The 20,260-nt window shown below is 42.2% G+C and overlaps 1 protein-coding gene across 3 annotated transcripts in view; it reads left to right on the top strand.

Moving 5' to 3' along the window:
- The first annotated feature begins 320 nt into the window (after nucleotides 1-320).
- The window catches only part of GALNT15 (polypeptide N-acetylgalactosaminyltransferase 15), a 32,465-nt gene continuing 12,525 nt past the window's right edge, over nucleotides 321-20,260 (top strand). For 2 of the 3 annotated variants that reach the window (XM_054990754.1, XM_054990753.1), the window contains exons 1-5: nucleotides 321-1,352; nucleotides 7,819-7,985; nucleotides 10,098-10,302; nucleotides 16,369-16,536; nucleotides 17,556-17,673. In XM_054990754.1, the coding sequence (XP_054846729.1) occupies nucleotides 802-1,352; nucleotides 7,819-7,985; nucleotides 10,098-10,302; nucleotides 16,369-16,536; nucleotides 17,556-17,673 (1,209 nt within the window). In that variant the 5' untranslated portion in view covers nucleotides 321-801. The remainder of the gene's footprint in view (nucleotides 1,353-7,818; nucleotides 7,986-10,097; nucleotides 10,303-16,368; nucleotides 16,537-17,555; nucleotides 17,674-20,260) is intronic. The other variant, XM_054990755.1, reaches the window with a different exon arrangement.

The raw sequence follows: 20,260 nt of genomic DNA, 5'->3' as shown, positions 1-20,260 counted from the left end.
ATGTCACTAGCATTGTTATTGGGTAGGTTAATCAGAAACATTCTTAAGTTCTGGAACAAAGCATGTTTCTATAAGAGACACTCCCTTGTTTAGGAAGGAAATGCTGAATGAGCATCCTGAATTATTTTTATAAGTTTTGGGGGGGTTAAATCCTGGCTTCAATTGCTTGCAAGAACAGTGAGGGCATTAGGACCAAGAGAAACACACACACACACTCACAGAGAGAGAGAGAGGGGGGGGAGAGAGAGAGCTATGTTATGTCTGGCAAAGTGCTTCTTGACTGAGTGCATACTTATGTGCGAAACCGAGTCAGAGGCTGAGTAGTTTGCATCAATTGAACTTGAAGCATTTTAAGGCAGAGAGAAAAGCTATCAAATCTGACCAACACCACAGGAAAAAAAAAAGACTTTTGCAGGAATCTCTCTGGCAACATTCGTAAATCTTTTGCTGTCACAGGCAACATGCAGAAGAAAACCATCAAGAGGATTTCTCCCACCTCTCAGAATTAAAGAGGAAAACAGTTCAGCTATAAGATATCCTTAATGAACCTTTTTGCACTGCTGATCTTATTATTTTTCACTCCAACCGATAACCTGGAATTCTGTGTCGTAATAAAATATTCTTGAGCCAAATGGATTTCATCTTCACAAGTATTGGAGATTGTTTTTATTTTAATGTTTGGTATGCGAGACCTGGACTGAAGCATCAGTGGAGATTTCTGAATGGGGTGAATCCTTGAGACTCAAGAAATATGTGACTGATTTTTAATATGAGCATCTGCATTACTCTGCTGCTGAAACTATGCTCTTGAGGAAAAGATGCAGGTGCGGATCACGGAAACTGCAGTTTCTCTTGTTGCTTCTAGTCCTCACCTTCTTTCTCTTGATGATAACAATGCGAAATCCAGCAGCTAAACACCTGAGCAAGGAAGGAACATCTCTGTTAGCAAACTACAACCCCAAAGAGGGATACCAGGTGGCTTTTGGACAGCCTCAAGAAATCTTAGACTCTCAAGAGAATAGCCAGTATTTCCCCATGGAGGGACTGTCGCCCTTCATCTCGTTAAGGGAGGATGAGCTCCTGGTGGCTATAGAGGTGCCAACAGCCAAGAGGAACCATATCAAAACTAGGAAAGGGTACCGGATGGTCAGGCAGCAAAGCAGAAGGCAGAAAGAGAATAAGCAGACGCAAGACCCAAAGTTCCTGCTCCAATCCCTTCCCTTGCAGGCAGGAGAACAGGCTGATGCAGGTGAACAACTGCTTATTGCTGGCCTAGAAGTTCATGGGTTTAATGAAGCACTCAGCCAACAAATCCCTCTGCACAGGGAGCTTCCTGAGGTACGGCATCCTTTGTAAGTAAAACTTCATAATTAACCCTGGTGTCTCAGACTTCAAGAAACACGTTCCTCCCTCTAAAACTTGTACTGGTGCTGTCTTTCCGTTAGACGTATGACTTCCTCCTGTACCTGGGGCAATAGTAGGTCTTTTGTGATCTGCACTGAAGCTAGCAGGACTCTGAATCAATTTATTTGTTTAAAAAATTGGAGTCAAGACAGCAGCTATTATCTATAAAGAATAATGGATAACTTGCAGAAAAATATTTTTCTTACACCATCTTTCAGGAGGGAAACTAAAAAGAAAAAAAAACTTAAGAGAAACTGTTCAGTGTATTTCACTGAGATCCTTTCTGACTTACTTAAGTGGCTTTAGGGTTTGGCAAATCATACAAATTACAAATTAGTATGATGGCTTAAAGGTTTCAGCTCGCACACTAAGGAATGAGCAAATAGTTTGCTGCTCTAAGAATTTCACTCATATAATTGCTTTATATTATTAGTGGAAGTAGTGGCACATTTTAACCAGATAGTAAGTTGCATGTTCAGTAAGTAAATGGTATTTTTGTTTTTTACTGTTTAATGAGGTGTTTTGGCGGCCTCTATTGACAACTGTGAGAATTGCATCAGAAGCACAGCAAGCCTATTTTTTCAGCAGGTGCATCGCATACTGTCATATTCTAGGAGTATTATATAGAATGACTCCCAGTCAAGGAGGTGAGCATTACTCAGAACAGGCACATGGAAAGCAAAAGTCTTTTTGACTGATTTAAAGCAAGACTACATCACAAGGCTGTGTGAAGAATGATCAACCTCTTCAGTGAGCATTCAGTACAGGTACCAGTCTTCTGACTGAAGAGAAGACATATTTATTCCAGCACTTGGAGAAAACCTTGAATCCTAGCCAGTAATTACCCAGTGTTGTCTTTCAGAACGTTATTTAAAATCACTTCAGTTATTCTTGAAGGGATTAAATGAACAAGAATAACAATTATACAGAGAACACTAGCATAAGATTATAAATAAAAAAGCATGCATGTCATCCCTTCTTTTACCCAGCCTGCATTTAAAAATAGAACACAATCTGTAACATTCTTATCAAGCCTTTTCTGAAAAGATAAGATAATCTCACCACAACCCAGATTTGAGGGATTCAGGGGTTTTCAGGTATGGCCATCTTATATAGACACACACTGCCAGCGCCAGGGTTTCTGGTGCCTGCGGCATCCCCCCCCCCGCATGCCACGGACTGCGTGATGACATCATCATGTGATGACATCATCGCGCAGCACAAGCTGGGGGCATTCGCCAGTGGATGGCTGGGGTGGTGGGTGGAGGCTGCTCCACGCTCTGCACGCCGCCCCGGCAGCGGCTCGTGGCTGCTGCGCCCTGCTGGGTCATGTGGTGGTGGCGGCGGTGGCAGCGGCACAGGGCTGGCTGGCTGCATCAGCTGTGGGCCAGCCATGCCAGCTCCGCAGCGCGCGCCTCTGCCCCCAACACCCCCTCCGGCGCCTCTCCAGTGCCCTCGCGCCTGAGGCCACCGCCTACCTGGCCTCTATGAGCATGCCAGCCCTGTAGACACGATTATGTGAGCTTCACATGACTTTATTGAGCCATCTAATTCATTTTCTCTAAAGGCATTCTATAAGGCATATCTGAGCATCCCAAAGAATACTTGCTGCAAACTCTACTCTTATGTTTTATGCATGGACGCTTTTAAAGTGTATTTGCTCTGATCAAAATGAAATCGGCATGGCTCTCCTGCATTCGGCACCATCATGAAACATTAGAAGCAGCTTCTATTGGGTGTCTTGTTTTCATTTTACATTGCAAGAGAATGTGTCAGTGTAGTTTCAGGTTTTCTGGGGGAATTACAATGAACGTCCTTTTTTTAAAAAAAATTGTGCATGCATGTTACTACATCAGCTGTCTGTCATTCCTCTACCCTGCCAACAGCTCTTAATTGGACAGTCCTGTACTTGCCAAAACTTCTTTGCCAAGGATTGGCTGTGGAATTTTAGCGGGACACCCCTCTTCCTCTAGGAGCTCTGGGAGCAGACATCTTAGGGATGGTTTATGCGCAATTGTTTGGTGAGGAAAATGTCACCGAAAAGTGAGGGGAAAATTATTTTGGTGCCCAGAAATTTGCTCTAAACCATTGGTCATTCCCCACCACGTGTCCAGGGCTGGGGCAGTTGTGGCGGTGAGGGACAGTAAATGAATGCTCCATCGGCCATTTTATGAGACCTTTCCTGAGCTCTACTGTGTGAAATAATTGAAATAAATTATACAGAACCATAAGATGTATAGAATAATCTTTAGAAATGCTGGACAGTACTTATGGAACACAGTTTAATTAACAAGATCAATCAGACACAATGCAGTAATGTGGCAATGTTACTTCCATTAATAATAATTTTTTTTTAAAGGGGGGAGGTAGAACCACAAGCCCTGCCATCGCTGTATGGTAGCACAAAACATAATTATAATGTTACAGGTTTGAGCACTTGGGTAACTAGAATGTTGTAATATCAAGCACACGCTCACTTTCAGGAGTTTAATGAAATCTGGCAATTGTGTTGACGTTCCAGCGTTACTGTCGTTATGCTAAACAAAAAAAATGGTAGAAAAAAGGTTTGGGGAGCTGTGGAGGGTGGGTGTGGTTACCTTCGATAAACCAATCAGCTCCCAATGAAAAAAAGAGGGTGGAATAGAGAAGCAGACGGGAATATTTGATCTGCACGGACAGAACTCGAAATAGCAGCGGCTTTAAAAAAAATCGTGGAATGTCTGTAGGGGGAAGAAATGGGGAAAACACAGACAAAGCCCTTATCTGCTTCCTATGACTCCCTTGCAGGTGCAAAAGTCAGGGAAAACATAGGAAGCAGAACAGATTCTGAAACTTCATAAAGTGTCAATGCATAAAACATATCTGTTTGTTCTGGGATTTGTTCTGGGCATGAAGCCATTGATTCATAAAGTATCCTTTGTAAGACTAAAAATTGTAAGTTAGCTAGAACAGTGAAAATACAGTGAAGACTCCATGATTTACACAAGAACCTAAAAGCAGACTTGCTGTGTCATAAACAATGATTTAAAGCTACAATCCGCAACAGGAGTGCTTGCCTACATTGAATGGAAAACTACAACCATTTAGAGATGGCAGTAACTCTTGCAGGCTAGTGCTGAATGGGGAAGGAGAGCAGGGAGGGGGCACGGCAACAAAACACAACAGACAACAATGTTGGAGTTGAAAGAGGCCACAACTTTATTGAAATTACAGCTCGTGGAGAATTGGCACTGCATAGGGCACTGACCTGAGCATCGGCTGACCTGCCTGCCAGCCGATGACCCCCAAACCCCTCAGACTGCTGCTGAGGGTGGGAACCATGAGATGACAGTCAGTGGGATGCCACATGGGTAAACACCCCTGTGTGAATCATCCCTGCCACCTCAGAGTGAGGTGGATCTTACAGCCCCCGAGCTGGGCATGCACCTGCCATGCCTCACTCCCCAGACCCCTTAAGGGGATCCCCATAATAGGGAAACTGAGCTTGTGGGCCCTGTTTCCCCCAAAACGGTTTGGTGCCCAATGCCTAATCCACCTGCCCACTCCAAAGTTGTGATGAAAGGGAGGGCTGGGCGGGGTGCCGGCTAAAAGCCAAGTGTTGAGGGGTGAGGGCCAGCTCCCCTGATCAGAAGCCTGCAGCAGGTGTGCACGAAAGAGCTTCCCAGGCCCTCCACACTCCCCCACCCCTCTCAACAACATGGCAGCCGCCATGCCATCCCCGCCCTCCTTCCCCACACGGCCTGCAACCTGCCCCGGTGAGTCTGGGGATTGTGCTTCTCATGTCATTCTCCTGTGTGATATGAGTTAAAACATGTACAAAGTTTAGCATTAAAGGAATGAATGATTCAGTCATATGTTTTTGATGGTACATGCTGCTGTAACAGAGAGAGCGGCCTAAAAGGCAAGTTAGGGGAGACACCAACTTGTTATACAAAATGGATGTAGTTACTTATACACCACATATGTTCTAACTGCTTGTTTCAAACTGTATCCAGTGGACTGTGTCCTTTGGCTCTTGTTTCAACAAAGTTTACATTTAGGCCTCGAATCAAATTATTGGTAGCTTGAGCCCAAGAGTTGACTGGCCAACATTGTATTTTAAACTGACCCTAAACGAACTAAGGCCACTCTCTGCCTTTACAGACGCAGTGCTCTATATAATTCCTGAAGCCTGCTCATGGGATCGTCTTCTTGACCCAGGTTGCTGAGTTGCTCTGTGAAGGAAATGTGGGCAAGTCTCATTTGAGAATCTGGCACACAAATTCATCAAGCTGATTTGAAGTGCCAGCAATGGTTGCTGATCTACCCAGCAAGAATGGTCTGAAAGCTATGGGAAATATTACTGTTTCCAGAGCAGTGTTTTTAATATTGAAGCAAAACCTCAGAATTATGCCGATCTGGTTCCTGAGGTTTTTTTGTTTTTTAAATAACCTGGTGGCATGACATCCAGCAGTCGATTTTTTCATGCCACATGGGCAAAAGAGGTTTTCAGGGTTTTTTATAGATAAACTGCAGAAGTTGCTTTTTGCTATTTTTTTTTCAAGCACCCTAATACAATTTGTCTAAGTTGATAGTATTTATCAGTCAATATGACTGACTGATTAATTGCAGCATTAGAAATGAACTTTTAATTTGAAAGGAACCATGTCAAAAGGTAGTAGTAGACATTGTAAACCAGAATCCATTACATTAACTTGTGCTGTTGTTCTACACATACTTACCGGGAAGAAAGTCCTATTGATTAGATGGATCTACTTTGCATTGCAGTTTTATTCCATCTCATCATCCCAGTGCGGCTTACCTAAGCATCCATATTTTATCCTCACCAGAACCTTAAAAAGACAGGTGACTTCCCCAAGCGAATCAACCAGAGAGGTTCTACCCTGAGCAAAGATTCAAACCCTAGTCTTCCATTTCATTCCTTTTGTTACCCACATATGGTTCTGTGCATCTCCAGAAATGTGTAGTCAAGTCATCATAGCATGGAGCTTAGATTCTCAAGTTCAGCTCAATGGTGGTCTTGTCTCTGGACTTGCCTTGTTAGGGAATATGATAGAATTTACATCCAGTAAAAACAAAGGCTGTGATCTATAGAGCAAAGTAGTGCAATCTGAATGCCTTGTATTCCTCTGCAGCAGTTCCTTGTCCTTCGTGGATAACTACGTTTGAAAGTAAGGCAAGTTCTAAAAAACAGTTTCTGATATTTCAGGGGAATCTACAATTCAAAGACAAGAATGTAAACAAAACCTGCAGAGCCTGCCCAAACCCCTCAGCAAACACTGCGAAGAAGGGATAATAGGAGGACAACATTTTGAGGGCCATGGCTACTCGGGGGAGCACGAATCTGGAAGTAAAGGGAATTGTTTTCCTCTATCCTTTGGGCTGGGTCTGCATAGTTTGAGGGCCGCTCTGAGGAAGTGTTTGCCTGGGGAATTATACTGGCTTTCCCCAATGCTGTATGGATGCTGGGAAGTATGTATTCATTTGGCCACTAGGCTCATCTATTTGCAGACACTCAAGAACAGGGAAATATCCATATCTGTCTCATCAATTCAATACCAAAGGCTTCTTCTCCATATCAGTTTTTACTGTTGGCATTTAGTTGTGTGACCCAAGAGTTCTAGAGACCAAGACTGTGTGTGTTTAATAATGCAAACACCACAAAAGTCTAAAAGATTTTAAACTGCCTCAGAGATCCATCACTCCTACTCAAATGCTTCTGGGAACAAAGCCTCACTCCTTTTTGCTGCGAATGAGTGGGAGTCATTTTGGCAATGCTTCTTCCCTGTCAGAATTCCTGTAATGTGCACCACTGCATATTTGCAATCCTGCAGTCTTTTTTTTTAAATCAGTGTGTAAATGTATTATATTATAACACAGCTCTTAATTTCCTACTTAGTGTATCCACTAGGAATCCTTGGTTTATATACAGTGATAATATTTAGCAAAATATTGTGCAAAACAATGGAATTGCATACACACTATATAATCCTTACCAAATTTGGTAATACCATAATTAAAGATTTACAGCTGACATTTTCACAATGCATTAAATAAATCTGGGGTGCAAAATGAACAAAGCAATGCTTTTTAAAAAATATCTACTTGTGCCGATACAATTTTTGAGTAACAGAACATTTCATCAGGCAAAACTCAAAAAGAAAAAAAATGCTTTTCAAAAAAGAAAAAGTAAGAACTTGAACATGATTATCATAATCACCTTATAATAGTTTTGCAAAGATTTCTAATCCTATTTGTCTTACATTTTTGGCTGCTGCACCCCACTGAACCAATCTTTCAGCAAGTGATAGACTGCCACAGCACTGTTAATATTTTCACCCTGCCGTTTTAAAATAAACCATCAGCAAAATACTGGATTCATTTGCAGCATATATATTTTGTTCCCTTACTCAGGTGCCAGCAACAAGGATACAGTTCCAATCTGCCTATGGCTAGCGTCGTCATCTGTTTCCATAATGAAGCTTGGTCAACTCTCCTGAGAACTGTTCATAGCATCTTGGATACAGCCCCCAGGGCTTTTCTCAAAGAAATCATCCTTGTAGATGACCTCAGTACAGAAGGTAGTTATTTAGCTGCTCCCACAGTCAGTCTGATGTGATCTGCTGGCTTAGCAGAGAGGATAAGAAAATAAGCAGCAGTCTCGTGTGTGTTTTTGCGTGTGTATGTATGTGTGTGTGTGCGCACGCGCAAATCTTGCTTTCAGTGCAAGCATGTCTGCCATCATTGTATTTTCTGACAATTGATGGAAAGAATTGTAATATGTGGCTGGAAATTCTCAGCATTTCCTGGGATTATTTCCTGTGAGGTAATTTTAGCTAATGGACTAATATGATTAATTGACAATATTTATCCTGAAATCAGAAGGTTCTCCAACAGCCTTTAAACATTAGAGTTTACAACCCAACAATTGGCTTGTGTTTGTGTGTTGTCAGTGAGTAAAACTATTGAGTTCAGAACAACCAAGAGTCGTGTGGTACCTTAAAGACTAAATGTGGATTTTAACACATACTTTCATGGACTAGACACTACTTCTAGTCCACAAAATCTTAAAATGTTCTTTAATTTGCCACAAACTCCTGTTTATTTTGGCTGCAACACTAATACAGCTCCCCCTTTAGAATAATTAAGGTTAGAAGTAGTTGGTCCTTATCGGACTACTAGCAATTGCTTGTCTCTTTCTTGTTTAAATAATAATGTATTCTGGGTAATCATCAGAGACAGGACCATCACCAGAATATCTTCTTTAGTGAATGTAGACAAATAATTACAATGTGGTTGTTGCTTGTAAACTAATCATTTTCAATATGCAGCCACGTAGATTGTTTGTAATGTCTAAATACATGGTGGCAGAAATTGTACATGACCTCAGTGTCTTCCAGCCCATCTTTAGTCTTTCAAAATTTTCGGACCCTTAAAAACATATCAAGAGTGGTGGAGCAGTTTGGTAGCATTCTCATTGTTTTCCAAGCACATGTACTGTCATTTGATAATTTCTGGTAGAAAAGATCTGTAGGCTTACAGTATAATTCAATTTGCACTGGGGAAAAGCCAGTTATGATAAGTGTCTCTTGGCTGCCATTTATTTATTTATGTATTTACTTATGTCATTTATAGTCCGCCTTTCTCACTGAGACTCAAGGCAGATTACAGTGTGCAATATTGGTACAGTCAATATCAAGAACATTTCCATAAACAATGCCATAGGGTAAATAAATACAAGTTTACAAAGACATAGCATTAGCAAGAATCCAATAGGAGTTGAAGAAATGCTGAAACAGACCATAAGCAATTCTAGGACTGACATTAGACAACATGTAACTACACAGCAGGATCATACTTGACCCACAGGTAGCACATAGGAGCACATACTTAACACAACAGATAGTATGTAAGATAACATCACCAATACATACACAGCCACCCAAGTAGTTTTCCAATCATTTTAAATGTTTGTGAATTGGAAGAGTGATGAAGGATGACTGTATATTAGGAAAAAATAAGGCAGGCAACATCCCTGACACACAGAGAGTAAGTCGAGAGCAAGAGCTGACAGAGTTCCTTAGCTTAGGAAGCACCTGCGGATCCAATATTCAACTTGATGGTATTATGTCTCTTAACACAAAACTTGGGTTCACAGTGTAGTTGCATTCTGCGAATGTAGGTCTGTCTCACATCTTGTTTAATTTAGGTTCAGTTCACATATATTCACTCATTACTCCAACTCCAAGTAAGGATTTGCATGGAGGAAAGAACCATCACCCATAACACACTACAGACTGAATTTCACATGACTTCAAAGACTTTTCACTGGAGACATTTCAAACATTTAGATGCATACTGTATACAGATTCATAATAAGCCCAGGTTTAAATTCACTACTCATCAATTTAATGATCTTCAACAAGAACACTGCTGGATGTTTTAAAAATCCTTGTAAGCCACATCTCAGCTTGAAATAAAACCTGCCTGTGATTTGTTTTCTACACCTTCCTATAAATCCCACTATGAAAAAAGTGTCGACAAGTCTTTACTTTCATATTTTTTACTCCATAATATTGTGAATCAAATGTACTGACTTGCATCGAAATAATTTTCATCAATTTCTGGAAGAATTTTTTTAAAGATGTCTTAAGACTGAACTAAAATTTATATCATTGTTATATTGATGGCAGGATACTTAAAGTCATCCCTGAGTGAACACATCTCTAAGCTGGCAGGTGTGAAATTGATTAGGAGCAACAAACGACTAGGGGTCGCCCAGGGTCGTATGCTTGGTGCTGCACGAGCAACGGGGGATGTTGTGGTCTTCATGGACTCCCACTGTGAGTGTCTCAGAGGATGGCTAGAACCTCTGCTGGACAGACTAGCCAGTGACAGGTAACAAACTATTCCTTTCATCGACTGTGTCAGTGCATCTTTGACAAATGGGTTGCTCTAGCATGAAGGGCATTAGGCACTGAACGACTGATAGTCACTCATGATGCACAGGTTTTCATACACTCTTGTTTAAAATTAAATGCAACATAGGCAATTGTTAACTGTTTTTCTGTGTGCAGGACTTTAGATCAGCAAATGTGTTTTTCTCATGTGGTTTATGTAAGAATCGTCCAGATTGGACAGGCAATGCAGCGTTCCCTAACATATGATTCCATTCACCTGTGAGAGTCACCTCCTCCTCCCACCTTAGCTTGGGGAAGCTATGAAAAGCAGCCCTCCCTCAATCTCAAGATGCAGCTTCAGGGCAAGAAGAAGAGTGTGTGCTTTCTGCCAGATTGGTTTTGCTGGGATTCTCCAGTTTGTTGGCTTCTGTTCAGTGTTTTTGAGAAGCTTTGGGTCAGTGGTTGCTCCTGTATGTTTGGCTAAGGCTTTTTTGTTCTGGACAAAGCATGGGATTTCCCCTCCCCATTGGACACAATGGACAGTAGCTGAGGGACTTTGTCCAGGGGCCCGTAGAATTGGACACCTTGACCCAATCTTCTTGGAACTTATGGGGAGGGGGCTTTAGAAGACAGGCAGCCCTCACTGCTGCAATTTTGGTGTTGTTTACTCCGAAAAAAACCCTCTAGTTCCCCAAAAGATTCCCCCTCAGTGAATACTTGACCTGGTTAATTCCAGTATCTTTGGAATTAACTAAGGGCCAAGCTACAAGTAACAAATGACACTTGAACGGCAAGTGGATCAAGTGGAGGGCAAGTGAACAGGGAGAAATACACTTGCCATTCAAGTGTCATTTGTCACTTGTAGGTTGGCCCTCAGACAACCAATATTGGCATACTTAAGAATTTTGGATTTGATTGGGATTCCTGAATATACCAGACCAGATAAATCGAATCGCACACCCTATACCAGTATTTTTTTGCTGAGATAATAAGAATCAGAGGAGGGGGTGGGGAGAGATTGGGAGGGAAAACAGGGGACACAAACGCTCCTACACTGATTCTCCTGTACAAATGCCACCCTGGATAATGTTTTATTTATCCGGACTTCCAGTTTCAATGTCCAGCTGGGGAGGGGGGCAATCTTTCCCCTTACATTCTATGCTCATCTTACTGTTTGAAGAGAAATACAGTTTGATACTCCATGTGTCCTCCATAACATTTTCTGCCTGTACTTTAAGTTCCAGTCTCCTTTCTAAGCATAGCTGGGTGGATCCAGTCTTTCCACTAAGTGATGGTTCTTTCTCCAACAAAGGAAGCCTTCCTCCAAATGATCAAGGCTCATTCCACTGGAGCAAGGCTCCTCACTTAGCAGAAGGTGGTAATTGGATTCAGCCCCTTATTATTTTCATTCTTCCTGCTCATCTAGTATGCAGTTGACTTGTTAGCCAAAGCTCCTTTGCAAAGATTAGAAGTGCATGGGAGCATTGCTTGAACTACAGTAGCCATTGTAACCCTCATTTCATGTAATGCCATTTTCTGCATTGCTTAACATATCATCATGTCTAATACTCTACGCTTTGTTTCAGATTGCTATAATCCTAGTCCTATTACATTGATTATCAGATGTCTCATCCTATTGCATTGATTTACACTGTGTAATCACTATGTAATTGCATTGACTTTTCACTGTGTAATTTGAAAAGCCTCATGTCAAGCAAAAAAGACCCCACATTATATTTAGGTAGTAACAACTCCAATCGCTGTACCCAAGCATAGCAGATTGGAACATAAAATAATATATAAAAATTTAAATTAGCATAATCAATGAAACCAGAAGGAATCAAGCATGCTGATGATGTTAATGTAGGACATGAGTCCTGCAGCAGTTTCTGCTTTTCTTACGTTAGCCCTCAAGCATTTGAGGGGGAAATGGCAGACTTGTGGTATCATTATATTTTACAGCTCATATTTCCAAGGTTTATGAAACATTTATAAGTAAATAGTCTCAGGATTTCTAAATGGAACACATTAATGCATGTATTGTATAAGGTATGGCTAAAGAGATCTTAGAGAAAGGGCAGTGGAAAATGTTATAATGATGTTTTACACTTGCTACTTGCATTTCTTTCCCTTATCAAAGAAATCGTACATCTTTATAACGCATGAAGAGGCAGGTCAGGATGAGACAGAGGTCAAATCCACATTCACTCATTACCCACATGTTTATCAGATATCTTCCGTTTGCCTCCAATCCGCGATTTTTTCCTCTTCGTTCACATTCCTGCTTCCAATCCGCCTTTCTCGCGCGTCCCTCCGGTCACATGGCTGCTCAAAACCCGCTTTTTTGGGCGGGACCTTTTTTTCCCCGCCCATTTTTTTTAAAATTTTTGAGCGCACTTTTCTGTTATTTCGATCTTGCCTTATAAAGAAACATCATTGAAGATAATGATGCCTCTCTTTCCCCCACTGACAGCACTGATGGCTCTCTCCCGTTTTTTTTTGGAAATTTGGAAGCATGTGGGAAGCTTTCATGGGCATTTGCTATGCAGGACAGTTCAGTGCCTGAATTTTACTGAAGTTTCACTTCCTTGGAGTGTCATTATTTCGATATTTCGTAATTTCGATATTACAGTAATATAAAATAAAAATAAAAAACAGTTAAAAAGGAAGTTTCGCGAGTCCGTTCTGAGGATGGATTCACCCCAAAATAATTTTTCAAACTACCAGATTTGATTCAGAAACAGCATAATCAATAAATCCAATGCTATGAAGTCAAAAACAGTCTTTTGCAGACTACGGAGCACTTGCAAGTTGAATCAGCCAATAGGAACTCTCGGAACGGCCGGAGAGACAGGAAGGGGGGTGGTTTTTAAAAAAAACCACGTAAATTGCACATTGGCCCGTTCACGGCCACCGTGAAACTCCCGTTGAAAACCTGTGACCACATATTCGGGAGAAATGTGAATGAAATGCGTCTGTTTAATGAGGTAATGTGACCGGCACTCGGGATTGCGTGGGGAATGCAGGGAACATGCGACTTAGAATGAGTAATGTGGATTTGACCAGATTGAGAAACGGTGTCTATGCTTCCCTTGAAATGTGTTCTCCCTTCCCCCCACCCCATGGTCTAATCCAAATGCTTAGCAGGGAAGGTCACTTACCTGCCTGTAAGTATCAGGCCTGAGAGGTTTATTTATTTACTTGCTAACTTCATTTATATCCTGCCTTTCACCCTAATGGGGAACCAAAGCAGCTTACATTATTCTCCTTTCCTTTGTTTTATTCTCACAACAGTCCTTTTCTCCTGGATTTTCCTTTCTATGAACAGAAAATAGTTCTGGCCAACTGCATTTGAAGGGGGAGGGCTAAATATCCTGAGTGAAATGGGCAAGTATTAAAAACACTCCAGGTTTGTTCTGGTGCCTGCCTAGGTCTGAGGTAATGAATGTTCCTGTTAGCTGCCACCTAGTGGCCAAGGGGCAGATACCTTTTGTTGAGCAATCAGAGGACCAAGCACCTGAGGAACACAAGCAATAGTTTATCAACTATTGTTCCATTAAACTATCAACAATGTTCTGTTCCCTGCATTGACTGTTATATAAATGAATAACAAGATCACTGAAGGCCTATTTAAGCTTAAGAACAGATGTATAATTTAACTCTGTTTACTGAAATCCCCAAGCATAGTACATAATGTTCACGTTTATAGAGCTATGGGAAGTCATTTCGTTGGCAACTATGTTCGATCCAAATAATCTCATTAAGAAGGTAAGGCTGATTTTAAAAAATGAAGTGTGACCTTTGGTTGCTCTTACATATTCAAAAACAAACATTTGAAATAATCCCAGACGATCAAATTGCCTGACCCAGTGCTGCCAATGGTATTTTGAGAGCTAAGTTCCCCCCCCCCCCCCCGCTTATGAGTTGTTTTGGATTCTTTTTACCCACTGTTCTAGATTCCATAGAGTAATATGAGGAGTTGCTTGCCAATATGTAAGTACCATTTCAAAGGGCTGAGGCCTGCTGAATGTCTGCCAGGTTCTTAAGTCAAAAATGAAAGGAATTACAGAAGCACCTTCCAAGTTTCTATTATGTTGTTTTGAAACAACTGCCATTGTAGTAAATGTTCTATAAAAGATTAAATTTGTCATCAAGCATGACAAATGAGACACTTTCCAAAAAAGATTTAAATACAAATGGGAGCATACTTTGGCCGTCATCACACGGGCTTTTATTTAGCGCTAAAATGGCGCTATTTCCCGGCAAACACCCACCTTATTCTAACACTGTAGCGATTTTCTCTCTTCTGCTTTGTGCTTAATAGTCGCGCTATTTTGTGCCTCAGTGTGAATGCCTCACATCGATGTATTTCGCCTCGCAATGTCCTATGCCCTCCCTTCAGTCCCAGAATCCATTTCTTCCTGTGACTCCCCTTTTTTAAATTTTATTATGTCCTTATAACGCCATAACGACATAACACAATGCAAACTTTCTGCTGAAGTAAAAATGACTCAATCGCCATGGCAGAGTCTTAGCGATGGGGATCACGTCAGACAGGGAGTTTTCTGCGGGCAAGGGCTATTTATATAATTTCAAAGTTGGAAAAACAAAAGGGTCGTAATGTTTTGCTCTAACGGAATGTTTATATGCTGTTATTCCGTTATAGCGGAATTAAACACCAAAATAATTTAAAAAAAGAGGGGAGGAGCTGCTTCTGTGCGGTTAGAGAGAACAGAACAGAGTGCTTCGGTGTGGACAGCTGGTGGCACGAAGAGCCGTTAGGTGACCCAAAGAAACGTTACTGTGCCGATATCAGCGATGACGCTATATGCTGTAAATTTAACGGAAGAGATGCCCGTGTGACGATGGCCTTTGTTTGAATAACATTGGTGGCATTTTTTTCATTGAAGTTTCCCATAAGTGAGTTCTTTTGGTTATGCTTAAAGAATGCCATAATAATTTGCATCCAGAATGGAGCTTGGTGTAAATCATATTATATAAATTTGATTTTCAGAGAACTATTTTATCTAGATGAGCAGATTTGAACCTTAAACTTGCAACACTTTGTATATAAACTATAGGAATATGACACAACTACCTTTAACACATCCTCGACATTATTTCTGCCTATCTTCCGTCTCACTGTTTCTCATGTGTATTTTATATTCTCACCCAATGGTCAATCATTTGTAAAGAGAAGATTTATTTTAACCACACCTTTAGATCATAAAAAGAAACAAGAGAAGAATATTACACTCACAGTAGGAACATTTGGCAACTTCAAGCCTTGGCATTCTGCTACTTTTCCTGCTGGATACTTCCATTATGGCTGCTTTGCAGTCACAATGCAATTCTGTTGTGTTACACAAATATCTTTACATACATGCATCAATGTATTTTCAGCATTAATAATAAATCCACATAATTTGTTTCCAGGTAGACTTATGAACTGTAGAATTGTATGGGGGCAAATTGCACTTCATGAATCTGTCAGAGAATGTCTCCTTGGTTGTCTATTACATGAGCATCCCAAAGAGGCTCTGAGTACATTTTTAACTTGCAATCACCAAGTAAAGGTCTGAGACGGACATGAAGTCATGTCCAAGAAACACAGCAAGTTTAATCACTAAGGATTTAAACAGAAAAGAAAAATATCACACCTCTTGGTCTGTCTATAAAGTGCTCTCACACAGCTTCAATTTGTCTCAGGGCTATACCAGAAAGGGTGATAGGGGTTTAATTCTTCAACTTACATTAAATTTTGCTTTTTGAAAATGGCTCCCCCGCTATGCTAGTAGCATTTTAAATTGTGCCCAGAAACATACAGGCAACCTGTGTTGTTTTGTTTGAACGGATGAGATGTGATCCCGCTAATTGATGTGCCACAGCAATGATGCTGCTGAATTTTTTTAACTTTCACATTTTAACCTGCCTTTTCTCCAAGGAACTCATAGCAATGCACAAGTTTCTCCCTGCCTCTATATCGAACTCTGTAACCACCAGCAAACTTGATTCACATGTTTATTTGTGATAACAAAGAAGATGACAATTTTCTTTTTTTCAGGAGTCGGATTGTCTCTCCTGTCATAGATGTAATTGACTGGAAGACTTTTCAGTATTACCGCTCTGTGGAGTTGCAAAGAGGTGTTTTTGACTGGAAATTAGATTTCCACTGGAAGCCACTGCCAGAATGTGAAGAGAAAGTGCAGCTGTCTCCCATCAGTCCCATCAGGTAATGGTTAATTAAATATTACTCCCTCCTCTGAGAATCTGGGCTGGGACCATCAAGTGGGTTCCACCCGTTGGGTCACAAGTTCCAAAGAGCTGTTATTTTTTGACAGCTTTTGAGAAGATCTATCATGCCTCCTGCATAATTTTGCACACACACTAAAAGAACCAGCAGGATGGCAAGGCAAGGTGACGGAGAGGATGCGTCATAGTACAGGGAGGTTCAGAGACACACCCCGCCACCCACCCACAAGCTCTCCCTTGCCCTCTTTCCCATCTGGTCTAGCTTGCTCTAGCCACCCCCACCCCTGTCTGCAGTGTTCTGTACATGCTTGCTGAGTTGTGATCTCTCCCCCACCCCCGCCGCCCCGTGAGGACTCCACCTCCTCTTTTGTCATCTGACTCTGGAGTCACATGACTTTCTGTAAGGTAGCCATGTTAGTCTGTCTGTAGCCGTGGAAAAGAGCAAGAGTCCAGTAGCATCTATAAGACTAACAAAATTTGTCTTAGGGTATGAGCTTTCATGAACTGGGACTAACTGGGTGCTACTGGACTCTTGCTTTTTTCTGCTCTAAGGTGCTTGCAACTCACTGGGTCTCGTGCTGCTGCCTGGATTTTAGAGGTGTATTCTGGATCTGGAAAAGTTGAAGAACACTGTGCTACCGTACTTTCTGCTTAGCTTTTGAAGATCAGTTATGCATACCTGGCAAATATTTTGATGTTTACAATTTTTCTATTCGCCAGTGGTATTCCACTTGTGTCCATGGCAAAACTAAATCTTATATGTATGTAGTTCTGTGATTCTTTTAAAAGACTTCCCCCCCCTCTACATACTACAACCACTGTATTTCTATTGCTGTTTCAGGGGATAATATGGAGATGGAGGTTAAAAGGTTCATTTAAGAGTTATTTTTCCCATCGTTAACTCATATTCTGCTTCTTCAACACACTTAAGGCAGTTCACAGTATCAAAATTAGAAAAATAAAATTTAAAAACCTCTAAAATATTTTAAAATTTCCTAGGAGCCCAACGATACCTGGAGTAGTAGTAGCTGTGGACAGACATTATTTCCAAAATACAGGGGGTTATGACTCCGATATGATTCCATCAGGGGCTGAAAATCTTGAGCTTTCTATAAAGGTAAGCACTTGAGTTTAAACAGCAGTTTCACTCCATCTCTCCTTGATATTCATGCTTAAAAACAATACTGCGAGGATTTATGATAAAGCTATGCCTTGCAGTGCAAACAGTAGTTAAATCAAAGCCTTCATTTTCATTGGGCAAAACAGTGTGGGTATGTGTCACAAAAATGTAACAGATTAATAAAATGTTTAAAGATGTCTGGGATTTAACTCTACATTCTAGCTATCAATAAGAAAACTCACTGCTAGAAATATTCTCACTATCAACATCATGTAAGTTCCCTAACACTTTTTTTTTTGTAATTTGGGAGACATGTTGATTGGGAAACAGTCAAAATAACTTAGTTTGCTGTGCATGCCTGCACATCACACAATAAAAATGCAGGTGGTGACTTACAGGCCGCTTTCAGTCGTCCTTAATGGAACAGCCTACCAAAGGAACTCTGGTGGGTTATCTCACTCATTACACACGTCATCCTTTCCCATGTATGAGCAGGTCATGATGATCCCAGTTTTTAAGTGCTTTTGTGAGACGTATTTTTGTCCATGTTTATTTTTGATGCAGGTTTTCTGCATGATTATCCTACCATATCAATGCATGCAGAGGCTTTTTTGCGCTTCTGAAGACCCCTCCCACAAATCTCCAATCTCTCTTCTCATCATTACCCCTCCTTTAAACATTATACATGCACCTGGCTCGCACGCATGATAACAGGGTTAACATACCTGTAACTTATGTTCATCGAGTTCTTCTGTGCTGACACACATGGGACTGCGCAGGCGCAGGCCAGCCGCCGGAGAATTTTCTAGAGCTTCCATGGCTCCGAAGGGGCCGTTTGTCGCGCGCCTCAGCGACCGTTTTCCCGCCCAAACGGTCACGTGATCCTCCAGCGACCAACGGCCCCTTCCCTCAGTTCTCCTTTGCCGCCGCTTGACCAATACACTTCAGCCATAACACCTTAAAAACACCAATTCCCGTTACAGCCATCACAATATCGTGCATTGGAGTTCACAGCGGGGTAGGAGGGAGGGTTGTGTGTCAGCACAGAAGAACTCGATGAACATAAGTTACAGGTATGTTAACCCTGTTTTCATCTTCGTTCTTCTGTGCCTCCACACATGGGAGTGTACCAAGCTTCACACAATAAGGAAGGCGGGGGTGAAGTCCAACACAATTTTATTAAGCAAACAAGATCAACAATAAATAGATATGCATATATACATCTATGTAAAAATAATGTGAAAGGACACATAAATACTCAATATTTACATATATACACACCCCCAGGTACATATATACACACTTTCACTCAAGGGTACCCAACAGGTACGCCAAGAAAGTCATACCAAAACTCCCTCAGGAAAAAAGGGAGTGTAAGACAGCCTTGGCCACAGATACATCCTGCTCCGCATTGACATCAACGGCGTAATGCCTGACAAAGGTGTCTGCAGAGGACCATGTGGCTGCTTTACAAATGTTAACCAGGGGCACCCCCCTGAGGAGTGCCGAAGAGGATGCTTGGGACCGCGTGGAGTGGGCTCTGACATGAAGCGGGCAAGCCACCCCTGCCAGGGAATAGGCCTTGCTAATGGCCGTCACAATCCACCTAGACAGGGTCTGTGAGGAAGCCCTGTTACCCTTTTCCTTGGCCCCAAAACATACAAACAGGTGAGGACTTGAGCGGAATTCCTTCGTCCTATCCAGGTAATAGGCTAGGGCCCTCTTCAAGTCTAGGGTATGGAGGGCCTTTTCCCCCTTAGAGGAGGGTTGAGGAAAGAATGCAGGCAGTGAGATATCCTGCGAGAGGTGGAAGGCGGACACCACCTTGGGCAGGAACCCGAGGCAGGGACGCAGGACCACCTTGTTGGGATGAAACACAAGAAAGGGAGGGTCAGACCGCAGTGCAGACAGCTCACTGACCCTCCTGGCCGACGTGACGGCCACCAAGAATGCTACCTTGTAGGATAGCATGTCCAAGGGGCATGTAGCCATAGGTTCAAATGGAGGCAACATGAGACGTGAGAGTACCAAGGACAGTGACCACTGAGGCACTGGCGCCGACACAGGTGGGTAAAGATTGTACATGCCCTTAAGGAACTGGCGGGATTGTGGGTGAGAAAACACCGTAGCACCCTCAACTCGGGTGTGAGCAGCTGATATCGCTGCCAGGTGGACCTTGAGGGAGGACACCTTCAAACCCAAGCCACGCAAGTGGCACAAATACTCGAACACAACCCCCAAGGGACTGCTGTCAGGCACCACCCCTCTGGCAAGTGCCCAGAGCTCAAACCTGCGCCACTTGGCCGCATAAGCGCGCCTAGTGGATGGCCGACGAGCATTCAGGAGGACCCTCTGTACCTCGTCAGTAAAGCCTATCGGGGAGGAACGATCCGCCAAGCCGTTAGGTGCAGCTTCCTGGGATCGTGGTGGACCAGGCTTCCGTTTAGGAGAAGGTCTTGCCGAGGGGGCAGACTCACATACGTCCGTTGGGACATCTGTAGGAGCTTCGGGAACCAACCTGCCGTGGCCAGAAGGGGGCCACTAGGATGCAGTCCGTCCCGTCCTCCTCTATCTTGCACAGGAC

The sequence above is a fragment of the Eublepharis macularius genome, chromosome 11, assembly GCF_028583425.1.
Source record: "Eublepharis macularius isolate TG4126 chromosome 11, MPM_Emac_v1.0, whole genome shotgun sequence".
NCBI classification, from domain to species: domain Eukaryota; kingdom Metazoa; phylum Chordata; class Lepidosauria; order Squamata; family Eublepharidae; genus Eublepharis; species Eublepharis macularius.
The sequence above is the reverse complement of the archived record's forward strand: the minus strand, read 5'-3'. Positions and strand labels throughout refer to the sequence as shown.